Source organism: Salvia hispanica, chromosome 5 (assembly GCF_023119035.1).
Source record: "Salvia hispanica cultivar TCC Black 2014 chromosome 5, UniMelb_Shisp_WGS_1.0, whole genome shotgun sequence".
Lineage (NCBI taxonomy): Eukaryota > Viridiplantae > Streptophyta > Magnoliopsida > Lamiales > Lamiaceae > Salvia > Salvia hispanica.
The window spans coordinates 29,087,594-29,111,562 of record NC_062969.1 but is presented as its reverse complement, the minus strand read 5'-3'; the positions used below and the strand labels follow the sequence as shown (position 1 = coordinate 29,111,562).

General features: G+C 33.5%; 2 protein-coding genes across 2 annotated transcripts; one reads left to right on the top strand and one right to left on the bottom strand.

Annotated features, from left to right (window-relative positions):
• The first annotated feature begins 6,878 nt into the window (after window positions 1–6,878).
• LOC125186029 (bidirectional sugar transporter NEC1-like) lies at window positions 6,879–8,356 on the top strand. Its single transcript, XM_048082333.1, has 6 exons — window positions 6,879–6,988; window positions 7,079–7,115; window positions 7,212–7,422; window positions 7,526–7,687; window positions 7,790–7,909; window positions 7,997–8,356. The coding sequence occupies exons 1-6, from the start codon at window positions 6,940–6,942 to the stop codon at window positions 8,165–8,167; spliced, it is 750 nt and encodes a 249-aa protein (XP_047938290.1). The 5' UTR covers window positions 6,879–6,939; the 3' UTR covers window positions 8,168–8,356.
• Window positions 8,357–18,387: 10,031 nt separating this feature from the next.
• LOC125189779 (polygalacturonase-like) lies at window positions 18,388–19,533 on the bottom strand. Its single transcript, XM_048087014.1, has 3 exons — window positions 19,171–19,533; window positions 18,708–18,997; window positions 18,388–18,625 (listed from the first exon to the last, which is right to left on the bottom strand). The coding sequence occupies exons 1-3, from the start codon at window positions 19,531–19,533 to the stop codon at window positions 18,388–18,390; spliced, it is 891 nt and encodes a 296-aa protein (XP_047942971.1).
• Window positions 19,534–23,969: the final 4,436 nt, after the last annotated feature.

Sequence of the window (23,969 nt, the reverse complement as noted above, 5' to 3'; positions counted from 1 at the left end):
GAGGCTCAAGCTCAGGTTCTGGTTCAGGGTCAGGGGCTATAGGGTTTGTATTCCAGAAGTGCTCCACCTCACTTGGAGCATCATTAGATGGCTCCACCTCAGTGAGAGTGTCAGTGGACTCCACCTCACTAAGAGGCTCATTGTCAGCACTTATAGGAGAGGTATCAGGGTCAGGCTTAAGACAGGGGAATTCATCCTCATTAAAGACCACATCCCTACTTATTATGACCCTAAAACCTGGTTCACTTCTATTCCAAATCCTATAACCCTTAACACCTTCTGGATATCCAAGAAATACCCCTTTCTTGGATCTGGGATCCAGCTTATCAGTTTTAGAGTGAATGAAAGCACTACATCCAAAAACTTTTAAATGGGATAAAGAGATTTTCCTCCCAGTGAATATAGACTCAGGACATTTACCCTTTAAAGGGACTGAGGGAGACCTATTCACCAGGTATGCTGAAGTCAGAAGGGCTTCACCCCAAAATTTTTTAGAAAGACCACTTTTAGACAAAAGACACCTAACTTTTTCCAAAAGGGTTCTGTTCATCCTTTCAGCAACTCCATTTTGCTGAGGGGTATAAGGAGTGGTCTTGTGTCTTTTAATTCCAAACTTGGAGCACAAAGCATCCATTTGGGAATTACAAAACTCAAGGCCATTATCTGTCCTAATGACTTTAATGGTTTTTCCAGTTTGATTTTCAACAAGATTTTTCCAAGTCAAAAATTTTTCAAAGACTTCAGACTTATTTTTCATTAAAAAACACCAAACTTTCCTGGAGAAATCATCAATTATGGACAGAAAATACACAGACCCTGAATGAGAAGAAACAGAGGCTGGTCCCCACACATCCATGTGGAGATACTCAATAACACTCTGACTGACATTGTCAGTCATAGGAGTGGGGAAGGTAACTCTGTGTTGTTTGCCCAACACACAAGTGTCACAAAAGGGGAGACTATTTTGAAAATCATTTTCAGATAACAACTCATTTTTCTTCAAAATATTAAGACCCTTTTCACTCATATGACCAAGTCTATTATGCCACAACATGGCCTTATCAACCCTAACCACATTAGCAAGATTACTCACACAGGCCACAGATTGAGCAGAACACACATAGAGATTACACTTCTTCTCAGCTTTAAACAAACACATAGCACCCTTACAGATTTTCATAACACCCTGCCCCCACTTACCCTCAAAACCTTCTTGTTCTAAACATGTACAGGAGAGCAGGTTGTAACACAAATCAGGCACATATCTCACATTCTTCAAATTAAGCACATAGCCATTACTGAATTTCAAACACACTGTACCAATGCCAAGAATCTGACACTTTTTGTCATTTGCCATAGAAACAAAGGTATTTACCATAGGTTTGAAATCAGAAAACACATTTTTGAAAGGAGAGATATGATAGGTGCATCCAGAATCAATTAGCCAGTCATTAATGGAAAAAGAACAGCCAAGAGTAGAGTTAACAGAAAGAATATCATGAGTCATGAAGCAACACCTTCAGAATCACTATCCTTAGCCAGGTTAGCCATGGAATCCAGTTGATTATTATTATTTTTCTGCTTTTTAGGATTAGGGCACTCCTTTTTATAGTGACCAACCTCACCACAGTTAAAACATTTTCTATTAGCCTTAGGATTCCTGCTCTTAGACCTGGACCTACTCTTGCCCTTCTTTTTACCATTCCCATTAGAGTTACTGTCCTCATTACCCCCTCTATTTTTAGATCTGCCCCTAACATTTAAAGCCTTTGACTGAGCAGTTTTAAAAGCTTGATTTTCCTTAAGCTCAATTTCTTTGGATTTTAAAGAACTAATGATTAAATCAAGGGGGGCAGAATCCCTACCATACTTAATGGCAGCTTTAACATCATTGTAAGAATCAGGGATAGCATTCATTAGGGCAATGCTAGTATACTCATCAATGGTTTTGTCACCAGACCTTTTAATGTCTTGAACAAGTTTTTGAAAAATGTCAATATTATCCTCAATGTCCTTTGAAAGATCAAGTTTGAACTTAAAGAGTTTTTCCAGCAAATACATTCTTGATGACATTGAGGTTTCAGTATACAGAGTATCTAGTTTTTCCCACAGCTCAGAGGCAGACTCAATGGTACCAACCTTTCTAATCACAGAGTCAGAGAGGTTGAGTATGATAATAGACCTAGCTAATTCATTCATTTCTGCAATCTTATCAGCAGATTCAGTGTCAGGGACAGAGCCCTCAACAGATTTGAAAACTTTTTGCTGAATTAAAACACACTTCATTTTCTGTTTCCAAATCACAAAATCATTTTTCCCATTAAAAGGGACAATGCCAACTGGCTGGGACATTTTGAGAAAGATTTTAACACACACAAAAGTACCAGTAACCCAGAGAGCACAGCAAGCAACCCTGCTTTCACAGAGAGTGGTCTTAAACACACAACAGTCAAAGAGACCACTTAGAACAGATATGCAGGGGTTTCTCATGCAAGAAACACAGAAGCACTTATACAGCAAAGGCGCACACGCACAGGAGTCACCTCAAAGTGATCTCGGACTCAAGATTCAAGTCCAGAAGGATTTCCTCCCTATCTGTCACGTGTACCCCGGCAAGAGGATTTCCCAGTTCACAATCACCCAATGTATGGGGGCGCAGGGGGTCACTCAAGGCGGTTAAGGCACAGGGTGGATAGGCAATTTACTCAACGACACAGAGTCAAGCTCTGAGATACACACTTTGAGATTAAAGAGACACTCAAAGAAAAATAGCAACGGAAGCAAGAAAGCTGTAAAGAGCAACTAGAACATGCAAAACAAGTAGGAGAACAGAGAGCCTAAGCCACGGCCAGTGGCAACTACCAGCAACAACTGCCCACCCCTAAAACTAGAAAGCTGTAAAAGTTTTTGAGATCAAGCCAATTTACCAGAGCGGAAACCCTTCGTTAAGGAGAATCCGTCTTACCTCAGAGCCTGTACCGGAGGCTGAGCCTTACTCTGACGAGCCCACCTCCTTTAAATTTGCGACCCGGCGCGCCCAAGTGATCCCCCCGTGGCTCTGATACCACTGTAGGGATCATATCACTCGGGATTCGCTAATTACCGGGACCTCTTTCTGAGATGGCTAATCTCAGAAATTACAAGCCAAGTACAAATGGTGATACAAGATTACAAGTAATCTAACCCACTGAGATATCTAACAATTACAGGTATCAAACCCTAATTGAGGCCCTAACACTTCCAAGATTTCAACCAATCTTGAATCCACGTTCTTGCCCAATTAGTACCTGCACGCTCAAGTAGATAGATCAGTTAACAAACGCAAGACTCAAGGAGTCTAGATCAAATCAGAAAAGAGACAAGAAATCAGAGATATGCGGATATGGCTCAGGTCACAATGTGACTATGCTCTGGGCCAAGGACCTCCTCAATCACACTGATTCATCCAAAGGAGCGTAGTGAAACCGTCTGAATCAGAGATCTACCAAGACCTCACTGATGCTACCAACGTTGCCGTCTCAACACGCACAACCCCCTCTACACCAAGAGAACCTCTCTAATACTCACGAACTCACAGATCCTCACAAGAACCCAATGAAATCGCCTCCAACTTAGCAGATCCAACAAACAAGTTAGATCTAGCGTTGGACTTCGCAAGGCCACCGAAGAGGTAACCTCTGCTAGTGATTTCACCGGTTGAAACACTCTGAAAGACTCAAAGAAACACTCGAAGAGAAGATCTTGGACGAAGAAAGGAAACCCTAGAAAATCGCCAGAGAGAGAGAGAGTTGAAGAGAGAGAGAGAGTGTAGTCTCGAATAATTGAATGAGAGAGTCGAAGAGACTCATCAGATATTACTCACAAAACAAACACACTCAATATCCAACGGCTAGGAGGGGCGATCCGCGTGGAGTTGCAACGTGGCAGCAATCCAGCCACTCTCGAGTGTAAGGCATCGACCAACCGGGCCTCAAGTCTTTGGGCCCAGAAATTAATAAGTCATTGGGCTGAACACATCCAAGCCCAAGACACCATTATTCAGATATGGTCCATTAAGTCTCACACATATGTATATATCTATTTTTCAAGAAGTAATTGACATTGCATAATGTTCTTATAATTCTTTGATCCTAGCCTCCATAATTCATAAACTCAAAAATTCATATATGTCCATACTACATAAAATAAACATTAGAGATGAAAATTACCTCAATTACACGAACTCATAGAAAATCTCGATTGCTCCCAAACACACAATTCTTATAGCGAATTCTCCTTGAAATATGTCCTATGGATTATATGCAAATTTTCTTCTTTTTTTTTTTGAGAGAGGGAGACCGAGAGAGAGAGTAAGGAGAAAGATGAGGGGTTCAACTCATTCCTCCTCCCCTTCCCAAGATGAGTACATTTTTTTAAAAAGAATACTCTTAGCTTCCTCTAGTGAATTCTCGATGATGGGGTTTGGTGCCCCTTGCACAGCGGAAGACTTGTACAAAACAAATAAATCAGATATAGATCTGTTTGACCGATTAACCGATTAATCAATTTACATGTTAAACAGATAATTGCATGTTAGAACGCAAATAATTCATGCTTAGAAAAATATAAATCCTAAACGTGATTTCTACGGTTTAGGGTTACCGATTTTGATTCTCCAAAGAATCGTCGATTGCTCGCACCTTCTCCACGTGATGATCTTCAATACTAGACCACGGATCTTCTCTCTGGTTCCCAAACTGTATCTCGATATCAGGGTGGGCTGATCTTATCAAAATACTAGGACTCGAATAAAAAAGACAGAAAATTCCTCACAGAGGAGAAATAAAAGAAAAAACCGTCTCCTTCAATAATGAGAGGGACGAAAATTTCATGTAGAAAAGTGATTTATGTCTCATTTATTCTCCTATTTATATTAAGTTCTTATTTGGGCCCAGACAGGGATCTATGGAAGGTTTTGGATATGGGCTCCCCCAATTTGCTTTTTACTAATTAAATTGAACCCACAATTTAATACAAGCTTTAATTGGAATATTACGAGTAGCCACTACAGAAGTAATATTGAACTCTCCCCATCCAAATTCGAAATTACAAGTAATCCGGATTTCCACTTTATTTATTATTTATTTCCCGCTTAAGATATAAATGTTCATTAATTAATTAATGTCTCGCTATGGACTTAATTAATTAAAATCTTATTAATTCCAAGAGTGGACTTAGCAAGAACACTTATTTATTATTCATAGAGCGATAAAACTCCAACTGGCCGAGTTTTTGAATAATAAAACCTTGTTCGAGCTCCTCTTGAGGACATTATCAAACGAGACTCACCTCGCGCAAGTTTCAACATAATAGCAATCCTAGCACCGCTAGATATTAATCACCACTACCCAATATATTAGGATTATTGGGTTGCGAAAAACCCGCACAATTTGATAAGTCAAAGTAGTGCATAATCAATACCGTATGCTCAATACTAACATATGTAGATTAAGAAATAGTATTTTATCAAGACCTAGTCTTTCAGTAGATAGCATAAAGACACGTCTTGCTGATCCGTTCAGTGTGCTATACCACACCAATGTCATCTTATTTCGGTAAGGCTTAGAAATAATCGGACTGACATTGCAACCTTTCACGATAGTTATCCAAAGCCTATCTAGGTTGTGAAATTCTTCTTTCTCTTTTGCAAAGCATTGCATAGAACTAACCGTGTTACCTTAAAGTGGACGTCACCCACAACCGGTCTACTAAGAAAAAGACTTAGGCTTTGTTTACTTGTTATGCATTTAAATGTTTGTAAAACATCTTATAAATGCAAAAGCAAACACAATGTAATAATAATAGTGATTCTATTCGTGCGAGACTTGCTCAAATAATATTGAATCAGGTTAAAAATGGATTGTAAAGTTTTACGTATAGAAGCAAGATTCTATTTGCACGAAACTTACTCGAAACATGCTTTATAGTGTACCAACCCTAACACTCAGACTCATCCCTTTTCTTTCTCTCTTCTATTTTTCTCTATTTGTTTAACTAATTATAAGTTGGTTAAATTAATTTCTAGAGAATTCCACCCACTTCATGGAGTTGAGGACTACTAAAATCTTTCCAAGACTAAACAAAATAAACCGACACATGGTCATTCTCATCCCTACTCCCTAATCACAATAATTCAAATTGTTTAATCTAATTCAATTTTTTTAAATTCCATGAAAATTTAGTTAAAAGAGTTATATCATTGATGGTAATAAAATAAATCATTAAACTTTATTTCTTTCATCAGAATAGTACATTTCTTCTAAGTCCGTTTTTTGGATGTTACAAAAATAATACATTTTTCTTAACTTTGTTGGTATTTAATTTAAAATTTTAATAATTTTATAAACTATTATGAAATAATTAGCATGTAATTTATTTTAAATTAACTCATATTTATAAATAGATTTTCAATGTAAAATATAGGAAATTTTCGATTATACAGAACACATACTCCATATAAGTTGCACATCATGTCTAAAATATACTAGAAGATTGACAATAGTGTTCATTTCTTTCAGATTAGTTAATATAATCGTACCAAAAAAATTTAATCAACCAATGTATAATAAGACAAAATAGTGTGAGAGAGATTTTGTCAATTGGGTCTTTGGCTCGTTGACATACGAAAAAAGTGAAAATCAGTTAGATAAATTTCGGTAATATTTATTTGATACTACTATTAACTAGGGTTAGCAAGTACCATCATTTCATATACATGATAGACTTCATCTCTATGACTTTGTGACTACTCATACACATTTTCCACTACACGAAACTACCTAGTTCTCTGCTATAAATAAGACATCAATTCCCACATTAAATTTCAGTTTCATTGTAATATTTGTTCCAAGTATTCAAAGAGCTTCACCAAAAATATTTGGAAACAAAGATTAGAGAAGAATGGCTCTATTTAGTGTGGAACACTTGGCTTTCATATTTGGCCTTCTAGGTAATACTAATAATAAGCTTTCCTACTTTGTAGCAATTAGATGATTTAGTTAACTACATTGATCATTATTTTTCTTGCAAAAATTTGCAGGGAACATTATATCATTCTTAGTATTCTTGGCACCTATGTAAGAACCTAAATTCCTATCTTTTTCAATGTTAATAAATACAAATATTTGTATGTTAATTAGTTTGTTAATATTAGAATACACACATATGCACAGGCCAACTTTCTACACAATTTGGAAGAGGAAATCATCTGAAGGGTTTCAAGCATTACCATATTCAGTTGCATTTTTCAGTGCTTCCTTGTTGTTATACTATGCTTTCCTTAAAACCGGTGCCTATATGATCATTACTATAAATGGCATTGGATGCTTCATCGAGACCGTTTACCTATTGATATACGTAGTATATGCACCTAAGAAGTCCAAGGTACGTAGTGTACATACCTTAACCAATTGTTTCTTAATTTCTAGTTGCAAGAACATTATTCTCGTACCGAGTTCATGACGATTACTCATTTCACCCGTCTCAGTTGTTCACGATGGGTTTCATTCTCATATTCAACGTTGGCGGCTTAGGGTTGGTGATGACGGTTTCTTTACTAGCTTTCCATGGTGCCAATAGGGTTTCTTTGGTGGGATGGATATGTTGTATTATAAACCTAGCTGTATTTGCTGCCCCTTTCAGCATCATGGTAACTTATTTTAGTTCTTAATTATTTTAAAAAAAATTCTACTATCATTTTTACTTGATATGAGAATTTATATATGTTGTATCTTCGTGTTCAATTGGGCAGCGGCGCGTGATCAAGACCAAAAGTGTAGAGTATATGCCATTCACTTTGTCCTTGTTCCTAACCCTTTGTGCTACAATGTGGTTTTTCTATGGATTCTTCATAAATGACTACTATATTGCAGTAAGTATCTAGGGTTGGATAAATTTAACAACATATTCATTATATCTCTACCTTAGTATTTTTTAATAATTCTAATCTTCGATTCAGTTTCCAAATATTTTGGGATTTTTGTTCGGGATTGCTCAAATGATCTTGTACTTCGTCTACAAAAATGCTAAGAAGGATGATACACTAAATCTCGAGGTCGATCCCACCAAGGATGTGGAGAAGAATTTGAGCCTTGAGGAAGCCAAAGATGTTGAAATGATGTCTAAATGATTTGAAGATGGAGGGGTCAGGATATTTCTACAATAGCTATCGATCTATACTAAATATTTAGAAATTATCCAGCATGATATTGTTACTGCACATGCTAAATAAATTCCATTGTGAATATCCTTTTTAGGATTTTCTCTTAGCTATTTCATACTACTTAGGAAAATTTACACTATGTAAATTTGGATTAAATATCGGATACTATTAAATACTACTAATAACTTTCAGAAAACAATAAAGAAATAATTTAATCATTTAATAAGAAAGAATAAATTTGATTAATGAGTAATTAAAAGTATATGGAAGCTTCCTAGTGTTGGAATCATGTCCGGTGAATGCTATTTGACCGCGTTGTACATGAGACAAAGTTTTAATTTTGTGAGATTAAATGGTATAGAATCGATTTATTTTTGAGTAGTAGATGATTATGTTATATTCATTTTTTTTAAATCTATTACCATTGAGTGAGAAAATAGTGGATTAAAGTTTGTCACTGGGTGCAAAAGTGACAGACTATGAAGCCTATATTAGCGCCTCCACCGCCACCTCATGTCCAGTATCAGGTGTCGTGGCACTGTGTGACATGGGACTGGGGCAGATACCGTGAACTTATATCTATTCCAGTTTTCATTATGACATTGTTGTACGAATATTGAATGTTGAATATCTCCCGCATAGACTTGTTGAAGTAATAACAACACATTGTTGTAAATGTTATTGGATTTAAAGCTCTACATCTGAAATATTTGCAAATTCCTTCTACTTATATTAAAACTTTCCAAGATCCCTTCACGGCATCCAAGTTGATAGAGATAAATTGGACAAATACCAACCCTAAACCCTAAGATGAATTATTAAATCCTTTGTTGTTTAATGAAATTCTTTATTTCAATTGGTATTTTATCATGAAAAGTAGACATAAGCTAAAAAAAAAATTATTCAGTGTTTCACTAAGATATTAATAGGAATTGAATTCTATTTCATCTCTTCCTTAAAGAAAATTAAATAATTAATTCTCAATAACCAATGTTTTAAAAACCGGATCGATAAGCGAACCGACGAAGCTACTAGTTCACGGTTCAACTGGTCGGATCGGTTCAACCACTGGTCCGACCGTTTTAATGTATTATATATAATTAAATATATATTATATAAATATATACAAATTTATAACAAGATATGGTTGAATTTTAATCAAAATTTATATTTATAACATTAAAATTTAGTGATTTACAAAATGTTAGTATTAAACTTAGATGATAATAACCATAATGAAGTTTTAATAAGTTATTAATATATATTTAAAATATTGAAACTTATAGTATATAATTATAGGGGAGCACTAGGGCGCCACCTTATTTAGAGTTACAACGTACATCCAATCTGGTGCTGCCATGTGGCACAAAACATGCAATATTTTAAACACAAAAATGCAACCTAGTTGTATATGCATTTCCGCAGATTGCATTTTAGTTGTAGGTAAATTGCATTTTATAGTGTTGAGTTTTGCATTTTCACATAAATTGCATTTTATATTGTTAAGTTTTGCATTTTTCACATATATCAATGCAACCCGTCTTTATATAAAATGCAATTTATGTGAAAATGCAAAACTCAACAATAAAAAATGCAATCTGCATATAACAAAAATGCAATCTTTCATTTATAACTTCTACAAATATATATTGCATTTTAGTGTTTACAATATTGCATTTTTTGTGCCACATGGCAGCACCAGATTAGATGTACGTTGTAACTTTAAAATTAGTTGTTATACTAGTACATCCCTATATATATATATATAGGGGTGCGTTAAAATGACAACACTCTTAAAATGACACTGTGACACCACGCTAGACTGCAATATTATATATGCTAGACTAATAGTATAAACGCTAGACAACAATCTACAACAATCTTTAGATTGCAGTCTATCGTATTGGATATTGCAGTCTAGCGTATTGGATATTGCAGTCTAGCGTATTGGATATTGCAGGCCGCATCACCTTGCAGTCAAGAGTATTGGATATTGCAGTCTAGAGTATTGGATGTTGCAGTCGCGTAAATTTACCCTTGCGAATTTTTTATGATTGCCACGTGGCAGCTGATTATTCGTCCACATGTACAAATGATTGGCTAGGAATGGTGGTATGGTGTTATTTTAAGATGGGTTGTTATTTTAACACATCTTACCACCATTTATAGCCAATCATTTGTACACGTGGACGAATAATCAGCTGCCATATGGCAATCATAAAAAATTCGCAAGGTTAAATTTACGCGGACTGCAACATCCAATACTCTTGACTGCAATATCCAATACTCTTGACTGCAAGGTGACACGGCCTGCAATATCCAATACGCTAGACTGCAATATCCAATACGATAGACTGCAATCTATAGATTGTTGTAGATTATTGTCTAGCGCTTATACTATTGTAGTGTAGCATATATAATATTGCAGTCTAGCGTGGTGTCACAGTGTCATTTTAAGAGTGTTGTCATTTTAACGCACCTCTATATATATATACACGTCAATATTAAGATTTAGTGAATGATAAAATATTAGTAGTATTAAGTTTAATAAATAATTTATACATAGAATAGTAGAATAAGTTAGTTGGTTTTAAAAAATACTAATAAAGAATAGTATTACTAATGAGATTACTTAAATAATATAATTCAATATTAGATAAATGGAAGTTTACTTATTAAGTAAAATTAAGGTTATTATTTTGTCATAACAAGTGGAGTGGTACAGTGGTAAAAGGGATGGATTTGCAGCCCTGAGGTAAAGGGTTCGAGTCCCTTGGAGATCAATTTTTTTAAAAAAGCGCCTCACAATTGAAAAAACCGGTCTAACCAGTTTTCGGTCCAACCGGCCGGTTCACCTAGTCCAAAACGGCTCAACCCTCCACCGGTTTTATATGGCGAATCGGACCTGAAAGGTCACCGGTTCGCGGCCGAACCGGCCGGTCCAAACCGGTTTTTAAAACACTGCCAATAAACTGTCCTTGCGGTCTACGGATCAGATTATCTATATAATATACAAATGTTTAACTACGATAATAATTAATCATTATTTTAATTAATTGGGGTGTGATCAATTGCTAACTTTCTTAAGTTGCTAACTTGCTAACTTATCAATGCAGTGTATTAAAAATGTGAACACGATGACATTAAAATGTCAACACATAATTTTATTGAATTTCAATATAATGTGTTGATATTATATGTGTTGACATTTTGACGTCACCGTGTTAACATTTTTAATACACTGTATTGATTAGTTAACAGAGTCAGCAACTTAAATAGTTAGCAATATAACGCACCCCTGCTAATTAGTAGTTTTTCGACCCAAGTAGGTCCACACTATTTTTTGTGTTTTTTTAGGTTTATTAAAAGCATCAAATAGAATGGTTTATTAAATATTATAATCTTGAAATTACAACTAATTAAACTTATTAACATGCAGTACTCCTTAATTATCTACCAATTTATATTGCTACTTAATATATCCTTGTATAGTGCTTGTTAAAAAAAAGTTAATCCGCTAAAATTAAATATATGATTCGTCAAATCAAGGTTGAAAATACTATTCGTCAAATACAAATTAATTCCCAAACCAAAAAAAAAAAAAAAACTATTGTATGTATGGAAGATGTGTCACTTCGCAAAAGATTTCGAGCAATCAAATGCCAACACCATGGACATTCACTAGGTTTTCGAGTGCTTCGTTTATAGAGTATATATTTAACCAAAAATTGCGCAATTTTTCGACACGTAGGGGACAACATATACAAAACAAACTAAAATGTGAAATTAAAACTATGATGGTAATATATGACAGGGTTGAATATATATACAAACATCAAATTATGATATGGGTCAACTGTGGTTGTCTTAATTCTCGTGTTTATCTCATGAGCATTGTATATACGTATGCACATAAATTCTACGTTCATAATGGGTCTTTTTAGATATTTTACATTTGAAATTATCTTATGAATATTTATTAATATAAAATAAATTAATATATTATATTGTCAATGATTTAAGAAAGATTAAAATTTTCAAACTGAATCTTGAATACTTAGGAAACGATTATCTTTTTTATTGTAAATCTACACAGTTATCTCTAAATTAAACTGCAATATATGAAGTTAATCATGTGTGGATTTATAGTAATTAAATAATGGCTATAGAATATCTTGTACAAAGGAAATGTATTAAATTAAAAGGGAGGTCGAATTATGTAATCTGAATTCAGATGATAAATTAATAACTTAATCATGATAATGACAGATTAATATTCCTTATAAACTGTATAGACATATCTGAATCTCTTTGGGTCCTAGCAAATACACTCCATCCGTCCAGTATTACGAGATCTTTGATCGGGCATGAAATTTTAGAAATGTAATATAAAATGGGTCAGAAAAGGTTAATGGAAGGTGGATCATATTTTTGTATACTACTATTAATTTTATAATGAAATGTGAGTAGGATAAAGTTAGTGGAAGGTGAGGTCTATTACCAAAAATGATAAAAAGTAAATGAGACTTGTATTGGTAAACGAACGAAAATGACAAAATGAAACACTTATTAGTGGCCGGAGCGAGTACTCATTAATATGGAATGCTACTATTTGAAAATTGAAGAAGAATAAAATCACAAAATAATAGTCCGCATACTACTCCATTCGTCCCACAATAATATGCATTTTTGGTTGGACACGAATTTTAAAACGCAGTTGATAAAGTAAGAGAGAAGTAGAAAGAAAACGTAATTAAAATAGTAATATTTGTTAGTAGAAAATGGGTCTCATCTCAGTAGAAAGAAAAGAATTTTTAAATTTAGAAAGTGCATATTCTTATCGGGCTAGAGATACCCAAGGTTTATGATTCGGATGGTTAGCAGCAATATCATAACCGTGAGATTCAAATGGAACCGAAACCGTCACTTTTGGAACTGTGGGCCGGTTCAGGTTCCAAAATTCCGAAACCACAACCATGTCGGAACTGCGAAAAACAACTGGAAAACCGTGAAACCGAGACGGAATTGCAAAAATCCCCGGAACCCGGCGGTTCAGAATCGTAAAAAACCACCGAAAAATCATTGGTTCGAAACCGAAATCGACGGTTTTGGAACTAGAACCGTAACCACTAAACACCCTTGTGGTTCGGTTCTGGTTCGGCAATTTCCAAAATCGGAACCGCAGGTTTCGGAACCGTAAACATCTCTATGTTAGACAGATTAAAAGAGAATGAGTCCATATTCGTATAGGACGAATAGAGTGTTAAATATGCACCAAGAATATATATAATTAATTAATGGCATAAATTTATTTTTGGATAGGAGAGGATTTTTTATCCATTAGGTGGAGATCAAAATTCCCATTACATGACATTAGAGGATTTTGAATTTCTCAAGTCGTAATTTTTCTCTTTTCCTAGATTTAGAGTTTGATAAGATTATTTTTCTACATAATAATTAAACTCTTGACTAATGATAATTGGATAGAAGAATTTGAGGTTGAATTCAACAGACTGAGTGACGTGAGTAGCAGAACCGCGTAGGATAATTAATAGCTAGGAACATGCTTAATTAAGATCTTTAATTTTAAACAGATCAACCACCTGTTAGTTGGCAATTCTAAATTAGATATTACTTTTATGAAATTAATTCAAATAATTGAAGATATTTCCACCTGCTTTTTGTAATATTGTGTGTGTAATTAAGATATGTATAGTCAAGCTCGCTATGAATAATTACGAATTTCGAAAATATGGAATGATTCTGGTGACTAGGCCATATAGACACATTATCACCTTTGGAACATAAATTATTTAAGCATGAAAATGGAACATAACATAATAACAATAATCTTCTGCTTTGTTGCAATTCTTTTCGTGCATATTATTCTTACGTGACACGTATATTAAATAAAAAGAATCATAGCCTCATAGGAGATGCCAATCTATTACCACCAAAATTTGTCAACGTATTAATCCTGTTTAAATTCGATGCATCTTCAGTTCATATAAAAAAATGTGCGCAAATCGCAAAGTACTAAGTTCCTTAATTAATAACTCTTTATAGACTATTTTGATACATATTCTGCCAATAATAAAATATTTTTTTAAAATTAGCTAATTTTTAACTTTGATTGTGTGAATGTTATAACTGGGCACCTGATTTTTAAATCAACCTTAACATCCGTATGTGTGTGCGTGGTCATGGCATCAAATCTCAATATCTTAAAATCTCATGTTTAAGCAAAATGTCTTAACTACCATAGCACAAAGGGAGTACTACCTCTCTTCTATTATAAGTGTTTCTTTTTAGTCCATCTCATTATAAGTGAGACATTTTTTATAAGGCAAAGATTAACACTTTATCTACCTCTTACTTTATCATTTCTCCTATTTTTTTTTCTCTATTTACACTCCTAAAACCTTGTGCTCAAAATAAATGTTTCACATGTAATGGGCCGGAGAGAATACTATTTATTGTTTTACAAAAATGAATAGAGAAATGATTTCCTGACATTTACTTATTACTCTGTCTAACCACCAAAAATAGTCACATGGGTGGACGATACGATTTCAATAACAAAATGGTAAAGTAAGAGAAAAAAATGAGAAAAAATAGGTAAAGTATGAGATAGAAAGAGAAAGTGCATAAAGTATGAGAGAAAAACTTTCTATTTTTGGATGAGACTATTTTTTGTGATGAGATAATTTTTTTGTGACGGAAGGGGCTGTAACGACCCGCCCATCTAGGGTATATTAAATGCGGCGATCGTTAACTAGGTGGACTTAAATGCAACAAGATCATAGGTTAGGGTTTCATTTAAAGGAATTTTCCCTAAGTATTTAATGAGCAACTAATCAATAAGAGAAGAAATAATGCCTTAGCAATGAGATTCAAAGAATAAGGGCTATCACAATTAGCGCTCTCAAAATGACAAGGCGTCAAAATAACCCCAACTGTATCATGTCTCAATATTCCAACGAAATAAAATAGTTCAAACTTCAAATGAACGATAGTAAGTTTCATATTTTTCAGCGGAAACAACCAAGAGAAGGTGAAGCTATGTATGAAGACACAACTACACACGAAGTACCACAACAATCATTTTATTCAATTATTCCGCTCAACACCGCCAACCGCTCGTCACTGCTCAACCTGCACATAGGGAAAACACATGCAGGGCTGAGTACTATAAACATACTCAGTGGACTTATGCCGAAAGCAGATTTATAAACAATAGTAATTATCATGCCATTTTCAAGTGTCCATCGGGGTTTTATCTTTAAAAAGGCCCGAGGCACCAAAATATATTCTTTATCAAATATCACGGTCGCGCAACCATTTTTCACATCGGCGTTTACCATATCCTCATTCTACATGACAAGGAATGCGGCGGCAATCCAGGTCACTAGATCGGCCGACCCGTACGCCAGCACCCGGTCTAACATTGGTGTACACTAATCCAAGTAGAGTTTGCGGCTCTACGAGGATCCGAATTCGATTAAATCAATAGTGGCATAGCCACAAGGGATAGGCACGAAAAAACAAATCAAGGCATGATAACACAGATCTCATTCTCATCAATAAAGATTTAGGACGATGTCCTTATTTTAAAAGAAAAGCCCACCTCGTCGGCTTAGCTCGAAAGTAATCTCTTCTCCTTGTTTATCACGCTGAGAGCGCGAATTATCATCTTTAAATTAGGCGTCTCACAAATCAGTTTCGAACATTGATTCAAAAATCATGCATGTTCCCACGTTTCCCTTTTCCCACTAATTTGTTTTAATATCACCGTTCAAAAACAAAAATACGATTATCATATCGCTTTTATTCGCACAACAACTCCAGATTTATCATCAAATCGTGTCACGCATGAGTGTTTTTCACACAACACACGCACACACAACACACATACCGAGGCATGCACACACACACACACAGTTTCACACACACAAACCTATTCATCCCAAATTCATCAATTGATCTCCCCTTCACTCAATCTAAATGCATGTGGACTCAAAAACACCGATTAATCAGTTAGATGAGAAAAGATAGATCAAATTACCTCTTCTTGATAAAAACAATCGGTAGAAACAACGTAGAATCTTGACTCTTCAAAGATTCTTGAATTTCAACTTCAATTCTTGGTAAAGATTGAAGAGATCTTGAATAAAGTAGAAAACAAGTTGAAGAAGTAGTGGAAGGAGTGGGAGGCGTTTTTCTTCAAGAGAGAGGGGGCGTGTATTTTGATTTTTAGGGTTAGGATCTCTCTTATTTATAGAGTGCAGGATATAATATCTTTAATTAAATAAATCAAAGATTTGGTAGAGATATGGGAGAGATTGGCATTAAAATGGTTGAGAAATAAGGGGATTTTCGAATTCTAGGCTATTTATTAGCCTATGATTTTATTTGGATATTTTACGGAGTAAAATAAAATATCACGGAGCAGAATAAAAATAATAAATCCTCCCAAATAATAAAGGAAGTGGCGTGATTTTGGCTCCTCCCACAAGGGATTTAATTTCAAATATTATTTAAAAGAAGATATGGCAAGATCTTCTTAGATTTGGCAAGATATGCTAGGATATTTGAATTTATTTATGGAAGAGAATAAACAAGAGATCAAATAATATAATAAAATAATCTCTTTTTCCCAATAATAGGAGATTTTCGAAAATCTCCTTGACACAATCACGGGGGCCGAAAATTTGTGAAATAAATTAGGAATAATCGGACTTTGGATTTAACTCGGATAATTATCTCAAGTAAATAATTAAATCCAAGAAAATATGATTTCTTCTCCAATATTGGTATGGGTCGAAATTTCCAAATAAATAAATAATGTTCCTATTTAATTTTCAATCATTCCTTAGGAAAATAATTCACCACAATATTATTTCACCCACATCAAAATATTCACATATTCGAATTTCACCTCCACTTCACATTTTCCAACGACTTTGACCATTCCACGGTCACGTCATATTTTCCACATCTTTGACTTTTCAACGCCGCGTCATATATTTGACTATTCAAATCAATCTCAATTCCACAACGCAACTAGGTCACAAAGCAATCGTGCAATTAATTCACTCATCAATAATTCCACATACCATAGCACTAAAGGCATTAAATGCAAAAATTTTATAACCCGAAAATTAGGGTTCGAAAAAGCGGGGCGTTACAGAAGGGGTAAAAATTTTGGTTGATAAAAATTTATGGAGCTCGTTTACTAAATCTCATAAGATGAATGAAGTATTTAGCTCGTTAGCCCATGCGAAGGCTCAGTCAGTGATTTAAGTTGAGAAGGACTCGGTCGTTGGGAGGTTAGCATCTGGATTAAAATTGCAGTATAATTACTCGAACAAAATGGGCTTATTAAGAGAATATTGTTATTCAGAATATTAGATAACTGGAGTATGTAGGAACCCCGAAAAAGTAGATAATTAAGTCCATATATGTATGTATACGAAGTTTCCTAGCAACTTGGAATAACAAACAGAAATCGTATCAGAAGAGGTAGAGCTTCATCTTGATCTTTTGCAAAAGAGAACAAAAATGATGGAAGTTGGGGTTACTAGGATTCTCAAAAACCCTAGTTGGAAGAGATGGAGAAATATCAATTCTAATATTGCATTTCTTGTGTGAAGAAATATTACAATGACTCTATTTATAATTATCTAATTGAAATCTTATTTTCTTCGTTCTGAGAAAGAACGGACAAAGAAAACCTAAAACGGAACTCATAATTGCGCTCGACTCAATTACATTATATTTAAGTAAAGAAAAGTAAAACTAAACAACACTTTAGATATAATAATAGCGCGGCCGCACAACTTGACGACTGGGCTTGTCTCGCGCTATGGTTAAGTTCCCCTGCACTTGTACGTCTTCGAGCTCTTTATACTTGTCAACCAGCCTTAGTTAACATAAGCATGTTTAAAGAGTGAGGTTGCACGTTGCGTTTTCTTCATCTTGTCTGAATAAACTAGATTTATATCCTGCAATTTGATATTTTGACACGGATTTGTAGGACTACAATCCAATACTAGAGCTTGCAGATTTCTTGAAGTTCCACTTACGCTGCTGATTTTGACGTTGCTAATTTTCACCCCGGAGCTCTGCAAACTATATAACATTAGTACTCGTTCGTTCATCCACAGTTTCACAATACTAGAGTAATATCAAGTACGTATGCCTTTTGGGCAATTTCTCTGAGGGCAATATTGTTGATCGATAATTATAGGGTTTGTAACATTGTTCATGACCAAGTTAGTGAACTTGACATTCGTAATGGTCGCATTGCTAGGTCTCGCCCATGTTTTAATCCGAACACCGTTGTCTGTGTTTCTAAACACTGAATTTTGCACTTCAATGTTTTCGATTCCTTCTTCGCGTGGCTCTCCACCAATGCTTCCAATGCTGCAATTAACGAAAATTTATTAAAGAAAATTGGTATTATGATTACAATGTTGTCGAATTTAGGCAAATATATCAAACGTACCTAATGCCATGCCCGGGGCCGCACACAATATGGTCCATCCACATGTTCCTAGTACCTGGGCCGATTGATATGCAGTCGTCTCCAGTGCCAATCTTGCTGTGGAGGACACTAACGAAGTTCGAATTCCCAATGTGAATGCCATCGGTGTTAGGGCTATCATCTGGGGCAATTAATATCAAATTTTGCATGGTGATGTTGTTGCATCCATTGATAGAAATGTGGACACCCTCGCTGTCGAACGATTTCAAGCCGTTAACCAGTACATTGTTGCAGCCTTGAAGAGAGAATGACTGCAATTACAATAGTTTCAAAGAATATGTGAGATTGCATTGTTAATTTGATAATAGTGTGCAAATATAGGTGATTTAGTATAATTTCACTTAACCTAAATTTGTATCTTCGATTTACATAATGAGAATTCACATCTTTATGCTTAATTCAATTGTTAGAAATTAGAACTTACCCTTGCTCCATAGGGGCAACCCCTTTGTTGCTTCTTACATGACCAATAACTTGACCCCTTGGCATCAATAGTGCCACCACCAATAAATGACAACCCATCAACATTTTTGAATGATATCCATGATTGATGGTTGCTCAGTGATTCGTAACTAGGAGCAACAATATTTCCTAATAGTTGGAACTGCATTTTCTTCTTGCATGCTCCATACAACGATACCGAATTCACCAGGAACGTTCCTTGTGGAATGAGAACCGTTGATTCAGAGCCCGAGCTGCAGGCAGCCACCCACGCCTTTAATAAGGCCGATGATGAGTCGGTCTTGCCATCGGCCCTTGCCCCGAAATCAACAACGTTGAATGACATTGCAATGCATATTTGCAACAATGTTGCAATATTCAAGACAAGAAAAAATGTCTGGGAAAATACGGCTAATTTAGGCATGATTAGATGTTCAAGAAGTAAAGAGAATATTAGATTTTGATATGTAACAAATAGGGTGGTGCTGCTGAATTTATATAGGGTGCGCGTATGTCTAGATTTAGTAGTAATATTTTTCAGTCAACTCGAATATTATATTTCAAGGGTGTGATAAATTTATATAATTGTATGTACATAATTGGGATAATTATGTCATTTTTATGATTTCCTTAAGTAATGGAATTTATCTATTTTAACTGAATTTTTTAACTTACTTAATCAGCACCCACCATGTTAATTATAGAAAATTTTAATAAAAAAATATTCATCTCTAAAAGTAAATTAAAATAAAAAATTATTTACCTATTTAAAATATTTAATGAAAAAAGAAATAAGTTTACAAAAAAATAATACAAAAGGAAAATAACATAAAAATAAAAAGAAAATGCAAAAGAAATATGCTTAATCAATATGGCTATTTTATTTTAGTATTTAATTCACATTTCAATAAGGAAAATGATTAATTATTTTATAAAAAAAATCAATTTTATTTAGATAAAATTTTCCATTTAACACTCTATTGAAGATTTATACTTCATGATAATTTGTTTTAAAAATTTAATGGAAAAAGAAATAAGTTATGAGAGTAATACAAATAACAAAGAAAAAACTAGATATTAAATTTATAATTGATTAAATATTAATTTGTTTGAAAAATTTATAGTACTATATTAAGTTATAAAATTATTTTAAAATTAAATATAGTATTTTTTTTAATTATGTAGTGTGTTAATTAATATTACTATGATTAATTCAAAAACCCTAAAAAATCATTTATTTAGATAAACTTTTCCATTTAACACTCTATTGAAGATTTATACTTCATGATAATTTGTTTTAAAAATTTAATGGAAAAATAAATAAGTTATGAGAGTAATACAAATAACAAAGAAAAAACTAGATATTAAATTTATAATTGATTAAATATTAATTTTTTTGCAAAATTTATAGCACTATATTAAGTTATAATTTATTTTAAAATTAAATATAGTATTTTTTTTAATTATGTACTCTGTTAATTAATATTACTATGATTAATTCAAAAATCTAGAGCAATAATTTCTTTCCTAAAATAGCAGTGTTAAAAAATATCCAAAAGTTATATGAAATTATATCCTAAAAATAAAACTAAATTAAAGGGTACTATGCCTATATAAATTTATCCTTTCTTCCTCAAATGGTCGAATCATAAATATTGTTTAGAACGTATCATCTTTTGAGTTCTTGTGCAGTTTTTGTCTTATATGGAAAATAAAATTTCTTTGTGTTATGTTTATTTTTCAAAGGTTGGTCAATTTAAAACGACTAATTAAAAGTAGTATATATCAAACGATAGTCAACTTTCGCAATACAAAAAATCTGTCGATCCATTCAGTGCCCAACACATTGCCACTATCAAATTCAATATTTATAATTAATCAATCAAGTCAAAATTATCGTACCATAACAAATTCTTACTACTATAATCATTTAATTACAAAAATTAATGCCTAAAACTCTATACACCATAATTATTAAGTCAAAATTATTCTAATATATAACAAAACCAGATTAATTGTATTCATATACAAAAAGTAATGTCTAAAAAACCAAACCCCATATTTGATACACAAAAGGTCCGTTTAATAGCTATGTTTTTTTAGAGCAAAGAGATTTATCGTGATTTACGTGAATCAATTTAGCTCGCCAGACGGTGTTTAAAACTCGAATATATATAATTAATATAATGTATATATATAATATTTGATTTATTATTTAAAAAATATGACTGTTTTGACTCTTGATTTGACATCTTTTTCCTCAGCTCCAATTTTGTGATACGTAAGTTGAAAAAAATAATAGAATCTAATTCCCATTTTAAAATAATAGAGTATTAATAAATAAAATATGAGTTTTTATAAAGCAATAGAATATGACGTCTATTTATTATTTTTAATTTTTAATGATAGTAAAATGAGATTTCTATTAGCAGACGTACATCAATGATAAAATAATTTTTTATTTTCGGATGGAGATTGCAGAATTTTAGTTGTTTATCTTTTAACTTAAACATGTATTTATAAGACATTTTAAATATTTTTAAATAAACATTTGATGACTTTCATAAATTAGAATAAAGTAAAAGAGATTGAAACTATTGTTTAAACATGAAATTATAAACATAACTATCCTTAATTAATTTATAATCAAATCTACTTAACAGAGGAGCCCACATACTTATGGCCCATATCATTAATAAGCAAAGAGGTAGAAACGTTTCTTCCTTAGTGAGAATCTGAATTCAGTTCTTCTTCTCGGCTTCCCCTCTTCATCCCCTCCTAAAATCTTCCAAATGATTCTCCCTCACTCTTATTTTCCAGCAAACTCTACTACGTGAGGTTAAGACAAAGCTGCATGGGGTCGGAGGTCTATGAATGAACTTTCCGGCGGTGCTTGTCGGACGACAGACCCCACCCGACTCCACCTGGGTCCGTCATTGCCGGCCGGTGTTAACCCATTACTTAATCAATTATTGTTGTAATTAAGCATTAAACTACGATTGCTTTAAAAATAAATTATTCAATATTATCTGAATAATACTGTAACACTCCGGAAAATGTAGTATTTTAAATACTACTCCATATAGTAAGAAAATTTTGTCAACTTAGAACCAAAGTATATTTTTTTTTTGGGGAAGTTCTATGCATTTAGAAACACCTCATTCATTATTGAGGATCTTTGTTGGAATGTAGAATTTAGATTTAAGGTAGAATTGTTGGGATCGTTTGGACTACAAAATTGATCAAATCATGCTTCATTTGGTTTGATCAAAGTTATTACATGATAATTGGGCCTGATTTATTCCCTCATCTGAAGCAAGCCCATTTAATTTATTTCTTCTAAACCTTAGGCCCAATTTTCTTGTAACCAAATTACTCTAACCTATCTCTAAGCTACCAATCGTATGTAACCACTTGCAGTGACTTTAGCTTAGATAGGTGTACTGAGTGTACACATATCTAACCAACGCGATTTTTAAAAAATTGTTTGACTTTATAAAATAAAGTGGGTAGAAAAAGTTAGTAGGACGTGAGACCTACTTTTACATAGTATTTGTTTTATAATAAAATTTAAGTGAAATGAGTTAGTGAAATGTATGGTCCACTTACCAAATATAATAAAAATGAAATGAGACATTTATTGGCGGACGGACGAAAATGGAAAAAATGAAACATTTAATGGCAGACGGAGTGAGTACTAAAAATACATATTAATTTCCCGATAGTAATGCAATAATTTAAATAATATTTTAAAGATTTAAATAATGCATTTTTAGATAACACTACAAAGATTTAAATAATTTGTTTTGAGATACTATACAAAGACTTAATAATATCACAAAGATTTTTACTCCCTTTGTCCAAATAAATATGAAACATTTGAGTTTCGGCACGAGATTTTATGTAGTGTTTTTTATTAGTTAATGAAGAGAAAGTAAAGTAAGAGAGATGAAAAAGTAGAGAGTATTGTTTTTTATTTAGGAAACGTTTCATTTTTAATGTGACAAATAAAAAAAAGAAAAACGTTCCATTTTAATTGGACAGGGGGAGTACAAAACATGCAAAACTCACAAATTTGGTGCTCTAACTCACTCCTCAAATCAAGTTAAATGGACAAATACACCCTTCAAGAGTAGAATAGTAAAAATCGGGACTGAATTTGGGTTTTGTGGAACTTTTTTATTGAAAATATGATTTTATAAATGTTGGATACTAAAATGGTGCAAACCCCATTTTCTGAGTATTAGTTTTGTAGTTTACTCTTTGCATTTTACGTGCCACGTGATAATAAAAGGTTGGAAGTACGATATCACTTTAAAAGAATGACGCACCCTATTGCTCCCCTAATGTATTACCCGCCTCTTAATTTTTCTTGGATTATAGAATTTACGTCCGGTTTAAAAATGCATGGGACCTTTTAGACGTTTGTTGATGATTGAATTAGTTGTCAACCTTGACTGATATGCCTAACTAAATACTAAGAAGCGAACTACAAAGGAAAAGAGAACGACAAACGAATTTAAAGAAACGATTTCATGTTTGTTACTTTGATAAACGAAATATAGTACATAAAGGATATGAGGTCCATGTCTCAAATTAGGATCTAGTTACACCGCAAAGCTAATTCTTAGCTTACATAAATGAATACTTTTGAACTTAGAAAAAATAATAAATTTTCAAAGTTTCTTCTCGGGACTTCTTGTCTCAAGCCCGAGAAGAAACTTTGAGTGAATGAAGAGAGGCAAATTTCAATCAGCAATCGATAAAGAGTGTAGTGAGTTC

What these genes read in the sequence shown, in the direction of transcription:
- LOC125186029 (XM_048082333.1), top strand. Translation starts at nt 6,940, where the DNA reads ATGGCTCTATTTAGTGTGGAACACTTGGCTTTCATATTTGGCCTTCTA. An exon ending in CTGCCCCTTTCAGCATCATG is followed by an intron (nt 7,688 to 7,789) that starts GTAACTTATTTT and finishes TCAATTGGGCAG; the next exon opens with CGGCGCGTGATCAAGACCAA. An exon ending in TAAATGACTACTATATTGCA is followed by an intron (nt 7,910 to 7,996) that starts GTAAGTATCTAG and finishes TCTTCGATTCAG; the next exon opens with TTTCCAAATATTTTGGGATT.
- LOC125189779 (XM_048087014.1), bottom strand. Translation starts at nt 19,533, where the DNA reads ATGTCATTCAACGTTGTTGATTTCGGGGCAAGGGCCGATGGCAAGACC. An exon ending in GTTGCCCCTATGGAGCAAGG is followed by an intron (nt 18,998 to 19,170) that starts GTAAGTTCTAAT and finishes TTGTAATTGCAG; the next exon opens with TCATTCTCTCTTCAAGGCTG. An exon ending in GGCCCCGGGCATGGCATTAG is followed by an intron (nt 18,626 to 18,707) that starts GTACGTTTGATA and finishes CGTTAATTGCAG; the next exon opens with CATTGGAAGCATTGGTGGAG.